General features: G+C 28.4%; 1 protein-coding gene across 1 annotated transcript; it reads right to left on the bottom strand.

The window, feature by feature from the left end:
- Positions 1 to 9889: 9889 nt before the first annotated feature.
- On the bottom strand, positions 9890 to 10855 carry LOC136079266 (52 kDa repressor of the inhibitor of the protein kinase-like). The gene has a single exon (XM_065794992.1). It carries the CDS (start codon positions 10853 to 10855, stop codon positions 9890 to 9892), a length of 966 nt encoding a protein of 321 aa, XP_065651064.1.
- Between the last annotated feature and the right edge of the window lie 283 nt (positions 10856 to 11138).

Below are 11138 nucleotides of genomic sequence, written 5' to 3'. Positions count from 1 at the left end.
TATTAATAAGTTTGTCAAGCGAGCAGCATCAAGCATTATTACCAAACCATTAAAGACAAATATACCAATGGCAGCTTGCTTACGTACTCCTTATCAGTCTTTATCTGCTGAAAAAGCCAATGATATCATTTCCAGGTATTCATACATGCCTGCTGTTGATATTGCATTTTACAAAGCATTAATAAAGTGATTTTATATATGACTTTCTCTATTAATTATTTAGTATTGATATATAAAACATAATTATTATTATTATTTAGAAATCTTGATAAAATTCCTTATTTAGCTTATTATTTATAATAGTTTTTAATAAATACTTAAACTCTTGTAATAGAATCACAGGTATACGAAAAATAAAATCTTTTTTTTTTTTTTTTTTTTTTTTTTTTTCGCTGTTTATATAAAATAAAATAATAAAATTACAATGAAACTTTTACATTACACAAAGAATATATATAAGACAGACAGGAGCTCAAAGAAGATACGGATGACTGGTGTCACCACAATCTTTTCATAGAGCCCCTTTACAATAACATTTAAAGCCCACATGGCTTTAGTAGATTTACAATAAAACATTTTTTCTGAAAAATACTACGTGAAGAATAAAACTCAATAACATAATTTACAATAACATTAAATAACATTTAAAGCCCACAAGCCTTTAGTAAATTTACAATAAAATATTTTTTCTGAAAAATACTAGGTGAAGAATAAAAACTCATATATACATCCTCATATATACACATACACATACACAAACACATATGCAAACATACTTACACACACATATATAAACATACACGCATAAATATCAGAAGTTAAGGAGATGCAATTTCATTTGTCGTTTAAAAGAGGAAGTGCTTTTCAAATCTTTTATATTGTTATTTTTTAACTGATTCCATAATGACGGACCTTGGTTAATAATTGAGAATTTTGACACTTGCGATTTTACTCTGCTCAATTGATAGTTATGGTTGCTATTTGATCGAAGATTGTATTTTTGTGAAAACGCCAATGTAAAAATCAAGTTCATCTTGCGTGTTGTTTGTAATTAGATTAGTTTAATTGTTGTGTTAATATCTGTAAGACTTAAATAATTGATAGAAAATTTTAAAAAAGCTATTTCTTTGATAAATATTTTTCATCCCTTTCCTATACGCTATATATTACCCTTTTTTTATTATGTAGCGAAGTGTTCTGTTTTAAATTAGATGTCTTAGTCTTGTTCAGAGCCGGCGCGAACAGGTATCAAACAAACTTGTAAGAACAGTGCAATAGCTAGTGGGTCGGAACCCCTCCCAAAATAAATTTAAAAAAATTCCATTTTTAGGTATTACAAAAAAAAAAAAACTACTTTTATTTTAAAAAGAGTTCCCATAGATTCGCCGGGTCCCAACAACCCTAATTTAGGGGCGTAGGGGTGCAACAGCACTGCGTAAGAAGAATGACTACCTAGAACAAAATTTCATCGATTTTCAACAAGTCTTTGTTAAAAAATGTAGTTAATATATTTAATATATAAGATGTAACAAAATAACATTTTCGTGTTTTAAAAAATACCAAAGTTATTTTGTTCTATCTCCAAAAGTGGGTGGGAAAATATGGGCGTTAGCGAAATTTTTATAAGCTTTTTTTATTTAAAAATTAACAACGGAACAATCATAAATCTAAAGAAAATCTTTAATTCCCAAATAATTTTTTTCAACTTAGCAGCAAACAAACTCAAACTTTGACATCGATTTTCTCAGTTTGCAAAAACATGGACTTAGAACAAGATAATTCTAACGTCGCGACATGTTCTTTTTATCTCATTCTGTTTAATGCGTATTAATTCTTATATTTTATAAAAAACGTGTTTAATTCTTATATTTTATGAAAAATTCTTATAATTTATAAAAAATTCTTTAAATGTAGATTATTTACGCGTAAGTAATCTACATTTAAAGAACTTTTTGTTGTAAAATATCCAAGTACAACATATTTTTCAAATACTTGTAGTAAATTCTGAACTCCATTAATGAAGCTAATTGTTGCAGAGGCCAAAGCAATCTCAACAACTGTTCTTTTCACATTAACTCTTTTGGGTGCGCATATCATTTAGCGATTCATTGACATTTTGACTTTAGGCATGTAAACATTTCTTGAACAATTCATCACTGCCAAGATCTTTTTCTCAATAATTTCTTCTGTGTATGGATTTGCATCACGAACTTACATATAAGACTTGGTATCTCCAATGTATGTCGTGTACTTGAGTTTAAGCTCCTTGACAGATCGCTTGAATATTTGTAGAGCTCCTACAGATTCCATACTTTCTGAGCTACCCTTATAATTAATCTTGCAGTTATGTGTGATTTTCCAGTTCTCGTAAGCTGGAGTACCTTTTCTTCTTGACCATATCTTGCAGGGGTAACAAATTTTTGTCTCGACAAGCATCAATACACTTTCCATAAGGTATTACTGTGACTATGCTATTCATTGAGGAAAATCCTCTGCACTGTCATGAACCATCTAAACTTACAGAAAGGTTGACAAATGATGATTCATCATAATTTTCAACAAGTTTTTCCTGACAAATGTCCTCTGATTCTTTCTTTGTACTCACACTAGAGGTTTCAATGTAAGCAACTGAAAGTTTATTTTTTTTTTTTCTAGATGCTGATTCACTTAGATTGCTTGGTGAATGCGCAGACAAAACAATTTGTTGTAAAACATGTGAATTATTTAGAGAATCTTTTTCTAATTTATGAAATTTTCTTTTCGTTGCTTTTGCATTAGCATATCTTTTTCTTTGTATCCATTTATCAGAAAACTAATCAAAAACATCAATCAATGAAAGAAAATTTTAATAAAGGGTAATTATCTACATCTTACAGAAACGAATATGAGGTTTTAATTTATGGATATTATTTATTTTATTTATTTATTTATTATTTTCATCACCCAAAGTTACAGGTAAAAAATGCAAAGGGCATAAAACTAATAGTTTATACTCTAAGTTGAAATTCTAATTTAGATTCTTCTTGGAATGCTTTCTTCCATCAAGTTTTTGAATATCATTCTTTGTTCTCTGATGTTCCAGAATTCAAAGGACTGGTTTAAAATTTCCGCTATATTATCTTCTACGTCATCGTTACGTCGTTTGATAATGATTTTTTCCCCTTAATCAAACACTGAATGAAGCTTAGCTCCAGACGGTTAAAAATCTTCATTACTTCGTTGATATAGCAGTTATCCTTATTAACATCAGATATTTGAGTTAAAATTAAGGAAAAACAAGTCGGATTACTCAGTGATCTGATAAGCAGATTCAATTTGTTTTGAACGAGGATGGTAGATACGTCATCAATTTTAAAGTAGGAATGCAAATAGTTTTTGCTGTATTTTGAAATACGAAAGAGAAATTTTAATGCTGATCTTCCAACAGCGTCTACTTTATTAAAAAAAGTATTGTTATAATCACAAATTTCTTAAGCTAAACATTACTCAATTTGTTAACGATTTGGTATAGCCAGAGATTTGAACAAATGCACGATAGTTAATGGTTGACAAAAACGAATTCCAGATTTTATAAGAGCTCTGGAGATTGACTGAAATTGAATAATTCTTTCGTTTACATTTGCTGATTGGATTATAGCTCTATTTTGTCCATGGCCTTGATTTTCCCATAGGAATCCGAGGTGTTTCAGTTTATTATTGAGTTTCAGGGAAAACCGTTAGTTTTTAATATGTTTTTTGCAACTAAACTTTTACCGGAGATAATGAACTCGGTTTTTTCTGTGTTTAATTTGATATAGAGGTTTTGACATTGTGTTTGAACTTTATTGATCAACTCTTGTAGCCCAGAAAGAGTAGGACTTTTCAGGATTATATCATAAGCAAAAATACCAGTGTATAAACCCATTACTGTTGTTCCAACTTTACAACCAGAAACAATTTGACTTAATATACTTTCAGTATAGATGTTGTATAAATGTGGCGATAAAATGGATCCTTGTCGCACACCTTGAGACAAGTGGAAATTATTTGATTTATGTCCAAGATAATACATCACGTATTAGCTGTACCCGAGTGGTATTTTAATTGTAGTGCGCAAACTACTGATAGCGGTAAGTTTTTGTTGTATTAAAGTTTCTCAAACAGCAAATCCCAGTTACAGCTATCGAAGGCCTTTTTTGCATTTAAACTACAGAACTACAGAACTGGCGAGCTATTATTATAGTGTTTTAATGTCTCGCTCAATAGGAACTCTGCATGCAGGACATTAGATTGAAAACCAACAAGAGTTCTCAATGAACAATTTAGTCATAAGCACACAAAACAACTATATAAATTGGACTCGTATTTTTCAAGATAACACAAGAACTACATCTTTTTTTTTTAATTTTTTTGTTCCTAAATCTTTATAAAATCGTAATATATAATAGAATCTTTACAGAATAAGTAAAATTAAAAAAAAAAAAATCACAAAGTTACGTTATACAAAAAATATATAAAATAAAACTATAAAGTATTAGAAATTACTTCAAAGAACGCGGAAAACTTGCTGAAGACCGACGGTCTTGTCATCAAGAAACCGCTATGCGTTACTAATATTTTTGGATATTTCAATTTAAAATAAGTTTATATTAAAAAAAAAAATGTTATCAGTTTTCGGCAGAATGAAAATAAAAATCCAAAATGCAAAAAACAAAGAATGCAGACAAAAAGAAGTTTTTAATTTTTTTAATTTTATTTCAATACACATAAATATAAGTAGATACACGATTTACTAAATAGGTAATATATAGTCGTTCAAGTGTTGATAAATAAGACTATTATTTGTTTTTATATTTTTATTATTGCTGTTGTTTTTGACTTATTTAGAGTTTTTAGAGTTATTAGAGTTTACATTGGTTTCGGAACAAAGTTAGTTTTATACATAGTTTTGAATGCTTTGGGGTTAATAAAAACTCATAAAGTTGTTTGTATTTAAAATGAGATCTTTTAATAACGTTTTCAGAGTATTTAAGTTATTCGATTTTCCAGTTGAGTATTTCTGGATATTAATTTGTTATAGAGACAAGGACCACGGTACGAAATGGAAAAGCGCGAAAGATTAGTTTTTTTAAAAGGTACGTTGAAGTTTCCCGTTCCTCTGGTATGGTATCTATTTTTGCTATTTTGGAAGAAATTCTTTGAAAAGTGAGAAGGAGCAAGTTCAAGTTTATATTTGAGCATAAATAACACATTTTGGAATATATTGATTTGATATACATTTAATGCTTTCAAATTTTTAAAAAGTGGCTCAGCATGCGAGAGTTTATCCTTATTAAAAACTATTCTTGCAGCATGTTTTTGTTTTCGATTAGTGTGGTTAGTTATGAGTACTCGCCCATGCAACATTAGCGTATATGTAGTAGTTTTGTATGAACGAGAAGTATAGGAACTTTAAATTATCAGGAGAAAGTATAGAACTAGCTTTGTAAAGGATACCAATGTTTTTTGATATTTTGGTATTTAATACATCTATATGTGATTTCCACGAGATGTTCTCATCAATAAGTATCCCTAGAAATTTGGTTATTTGGGTTCTCTCTATTTCTTTAGTATCTATATTTAGCAAAGGTAAATCGGGTGGTATTTTTTTAAGGTTAGAATGAAAAAGAATGTATTTGGTTTTTTCTGTGTTTAGCGATAATTTGTTAGATTTTAACCAACTGTTTATTTTTTCAAGTTCAGTATTTGTAGTTTCATAAAATATTGTAATTGATGAGGATGCATAAAATAAATTGGTGTCGTCTGCGAACATTATGATATCCAATTTACTTGAGGCTTTAGGAAGATCGTTTATGTATATTAAAAACAAAAGAGGTGCAAGAATGGAACCTTGGGGGACACCGCATTTTATTTTAAGTAATTTTGAAAATTTCTTTTTATGAGCAATAACGCATTGTTTTCCGTCTAGTAAAAAAATTTTGAACTAGTTTAGTGCAACACCTTTTATCCCATATTTTTCCATTTTCCTAATTATGATAGCTTGATCTACTGTGTCAAACGTCTTAGATAAATCAATAAAGACTCCAAGGACGTATTTTTTGTTTTCAAAAGAGTAATTTATATTATTTATAACTTCAAGAATTGCGTGTTCGGTTGAATGTTGCTTTTGGAAGCCAAACTGTTTAGGGTTTTGTTATTTGTTAGATTACAGTTTATTGTATATTAATCTCTCCAAAAGTTTTGAAAATACAGGAAGAACTGAGATAGGTTTGTAGTTATTTAGTGTAAATGAATCTCCGGTTTTTAATATTGGTATTACCTTAGCTATTTTTATATATTCGGTACAGTTTCTGTAATAATTGAAGATTTAAATATTTCAAAAATTGGTTGTTTTATCACCGGAAACACACTTACAACTATATAGCTACAAATGACGTCTATCCCAGGGGCCTTATTCGTCTTAAGCAAGTTTTTTGCAATTTCTAGTTTTTCATAGTTTAGTTGAGAAAAATATTTAAACAGAAATGTTGGTTTGTGATATAGGTTTCGAAGGAGATATCAGGGCATTGAATTTTTGAAACCATGTTAGGGCCTATGTTTGCAAAAAAACTATTGAAGTTTTCACAATAGAAATTTTTGTCGATATATTCAATTTCGTTAACGATAATTTTATCAGGTAAATTATTTGATTTTGTATGATTTTTTACCTATTATTTCTTTCAATATGTTCCATGTTTTTTTAATATCACTTTTGCTTTTTTGTAGTTGTTTTGAATAATATACTTTTTTTGAATTCTTTATAATTTTTTCAAATAGATTTTTTTATTTCTTGTATGTAGTTAAGTTAGTTTCGTTTCTGTTTTTTAAATACTTGATATAGAGTTTTTCATTTGTTTTTGATGATTTTTTAATCCCGTTAGTTATCTATAGGCAGTTTGAATATTTTAGCTTTATTTCTTTCTCTTTAACAGGGAAATGTTTATTGTAGTGATCTAGAAAAATATTTATAAATAAATTGTATGCGTAATTTGTGTGCCCAAGGTTACATTCTTGATACACTCTATCCCCATTTACTACCGATAGCGAGTCTTTAAAATTTTTAATAGAGAACTGGTCGATTTTTCTTTTATAAATTTTGGTTTTAGGAATGTTATAGGTTCCTAAATCTTGAGACAATGAAAAATAAATAGGAAAATGATCTGATATATCGGTTTTGATAATTCCTGCTTTTAAAGAGGTTTCTAGAAATGTATTTGTTAATATATTGTCAGAGACGGAAGTTGGGGTTAGAGTTAGGACTATTGTAATTTTAATTGTAAAAATTAAATACAATTACACATTACAATACAATAATATTGTATTGTAATATTACTGAAACAATAAAAAAATTTTATTTTGGTATTGTATTGCTGTGATGAAAAACAATTACAATAAGTATTGTATTGTTTTTTTTTTAACAATACAATAAAGTTCGAGAACTATTGTATTGTATTGTATTGTTTTAATGAAATAAAATTGCAATAACTATTGTATTGTTTTGATGAAAACAATTACAATAACTATTGTAGTGTATTACTTTACATTAAAGTAGAAAAGCTAACGTATTTTAACGTATTTATATTCATCTCTGACGAACTTAATTTATTTTTGCTATTTTTTATTTACGGATTTGCAATATATTGCAAATTTTATTTTTTACATATTTAGATTTCGCATCACCTATCTTGTAATGTATTTCTAAGCTCTAAATGGCCACAAAATATTGCCTGTCTGATGATAGCTTTACTATTATGATAAATAACATTCATAAATTATTTTATTCAGCCCTTTTATTTTTTCCTCTTGATATTAATGCTGCAAAGGAACTTAAAATATATATGAAAATTAACTTTAGTAACACAAACAGTTAAACATAATAATTCTTCTTAAATAAAAATGTTAATGTCTTTTATTACAATAACAATATATTGTTATTGTATTACAAAGACGAATTACAATACAATATTTATTGTTATTGTAGTGGGTCATTAAAATACATTTTTTTTTCAGATATTGTTATTGTTTTATATAGATGAATTGCAATACAATATTTATTGTTGTTGTATTACAGAATTACAATAGTTGTAAATCACACGTATTGTTATTGTTTCTAAATTAAGTTAATACAATAACAATAATTATTGTTACTGTAGTTGTTTTCATTACAATTACAATAGTCCTAACCCTAGTTGGGGTTACCCGAGTAGGTTTGCTGAATGTTGGAAGGATACACAATTGAAATAGATTCTCAAAAAAGAGTTTAGTGACCGCTTTTCTTTGTAGTTTAGACTGTTAGTATTTAAATCCCCCATAAAGAAAAATTATTTTCCCTGGCCATTTATTTTAATAAAGATTTCATTTAAAAAATTTGAAAATTTAATTATAATACCTTCTGCAGGTCTATAGCAAGTGGAAATTATAATACTTTTTGATTTATTACCCGTTATCTCAATAGTATAGACTTCGCTATCAGTGTCAGAGATGGAGAGGTCTTGTCTAACTTTAAACACTTGATTATCTCGGATATACGTTGCGATCCCTCCTCCCCTTTTATTTGTTTTTCTTTCAAAAGATATTAGTTTATAATTTGGAATTTTAAAATTTGAGTTCGTTCGAAATGATTCATCAGAACACCACCTTTCGGTTATGCAAATCATACTAAATGAGTAATTGCAATCTATTAAAAAGTGTTTTAGTTTATCAAAATTTTTATTTATACTTCTTATATAAATGTGTTTGCAGTAAAATTATTTTTTAAAGTTTCAAGTTCAATTTTAAAAGTTTCTGTTTCAAAGTATTTCGAATCAAAGTTATTTCTGTGAAAAGTTTGCGCATCAGAGTCGTAAAAATTATTTAGTAAAATATTATTAGCAGTTTCGAAGACGTTGCAACGCAGCGTTTTGTAAGTCTTTTTTTTTTTTTTTTTTCTTCGTTACTCATTGTGTAAAGTGCGGTAAATTAAAACGTGCTAGCATAATAAAAAATCTACAGAACTATTTCACAAATCTCGATTAAGTACTTTCTCTAAGAATCGTTGCTAAGGCGCTTTATTTTCCAGTACCTAATCTACTAAGGATAATTTAGGCCTTTTTTTTTTAATTTTTTTTTAATTATAAGAGCAGACAATAAATTAATGAAAATTGTTAAATATATATATATATATATATATATATATATATATATATATATATATATATATATATATATATATATATATATATATATATATATATATATATATATATATATATATATATATATATATATATATATATATATATATATATATATATATATATATAAATGAGGAGTCTATCTGCAAAACACGCTAAGTCACAAAAATAAAAATTTTGAGTTAATTCCATTTTCACATCCTATATACTAAAATCTATCATCTATTTAAATATTAGACCAATTGAAATATTTCTTGCCCTAAAAATGGACAAAGAAAAAATCAATTTTTGTTGATGCGCAACTAAGAAAAGTTCAGTTATTCGTCATTTTCTCATACTAAGCTTGTTTGCAAATCGGCTCATCCTATATTTTGCTTGCAAATCGGCTCATCATATATTTCACTTATTTGAAAAACCCCTAATTTCCATCGTAAGTCAGTATTTAATTTTGAATGGAGTATTGTTCAGTGTACAGGGCTGTACCGTGAAATTTTTCATGGGGGGTCGTTTTCAGAAAAAAAAGGCAGTTTTAGAACACCAAACAAATATCTTACTAAATTTACTTAATAAAATTTTCGTGAAACATAGCTATATTTGTGTAAACAATGTTTAAATAAACGAACCTATTGTTTTCCGAATATTTTTTCTTTTTTTATACTGCGTAGGCGTAGCAAGCTTTGATAAATGGTTTAAAATTTTTATTCAAAAATTAAACTTTTTTCATACAATTTTCTAGGATGTAAAGTAAAAAATAATTTTGAGACTTGTTTATAATCAACAATTTCATTGCAGTGGATATTCATGATGGCTAATGAACCAAGTCTATCTGCAGTAATACTGGCTTTCAACCATGTTCTTAATCTTCGCATTGCTGAAAAGCTGCGTTCACATTCTGCGAACGTTACGGGTAGTGTACATCCAATCTTCAGATGCTCAAAGAGATTAGGATATTGATTTTCATCGCAGATTTTAATGGCTTTAGCAAGAGTATTAGGCCTATCTTTAGGTTTAATAGCAGACCATTTTCTTTTCCAAAACATGAATTCTTGATCTACAGCTTCTGAGTTTGGAAGATTACTTTTATACATTTCAACTAACTCCTGGAAAGCAGTTATCTCCTCACTGCAAATTATCGAGGGAACCAAGCATAAAACCTTAGCAGCAATGCAATTTGTTTTTTGGAATCGTATTTTGATTTCTGAAATGATGGTGTCGAGAAAAGGTATAATCAAGGCCCGTTTATAATATTCATGGGGAATCTCTGCAGGTACGTTATTTCTGTAAGCCTGTCTCATTGTGATTCTGGGAATGGTTGGTTCTACAAATGATTTACTTGCCATACGAGTAGCTTGTTGGTAAATTGCGTAAGTTTCTTTTTCAACATTTTTCCGTAGGTGGTTCAAATCGTTGATTATTTCCTGAATGTTACTGTATGCATACACAATATCAGTTGTGCGCCCTTGTAACCTCTCTGTTATATACGACAACGGGTGAAGTAAGCAGTACAAAGTTATAATACCAATTATGAATTCGAACTTATTGAATGCATTAAGGAGTGAGTTGGCCTCTCTTTTTCTTTGTGCGTCCCAATCCATACTAAACTCTATATTGAACTGTTCTATATTAGAGTGTATTCCTAAAATAATCTCTAATGCCTCTGCCATAAATGGTATTGCTAAATAAAAGTGTTCATATGCAGCATCTCTTTCTGACCATCATGTTTTGCACATCCCTATCAAAATCTTTTTTCTTTTAGTTGATTTACAACGGATCTCTGCAACATGCTACAGCAAGCACTCTGGCCTCTACAAGAACTAAGATCAATTCCACTTTCGCTATAAAATTTCAAGATTCTGTCAAAAATTCAAGAAATACTTTTCTAATTTCTTTTTCTCCGTTTACGTATCTCATACATACTGATAGAATTTGTTGGTTTGCAGTTGTTAC

Source organism: Hydra vulgaris, chromosome 04 (genome assembly GCF_038396675.1).
Source record: "Hydra vulgaris chromosome 04, alternate assembly HydraT2T_AEP".
NCBI lineage: Eukaryota > Metazoa > Cnidaria > Hydrozoa > Anthoathecata > Hydridae > Hydra > Hydra vulgaris.
The sequence above is the reverse complement of the archived record's forward strand: the minus strand, read 5'-3'. Positions and strand labels throughout refer to the sequence as shown.

What these genes read in the sequence shown, in the direction of transcription:
- LOC136079266 (XM_065794992.1), bottom strand. Translation starts at nt 10,855, where the DNA reads ATGGCAGAGGCATTAGAGATTATTTTAGGAATACACTCTAATATAGAA.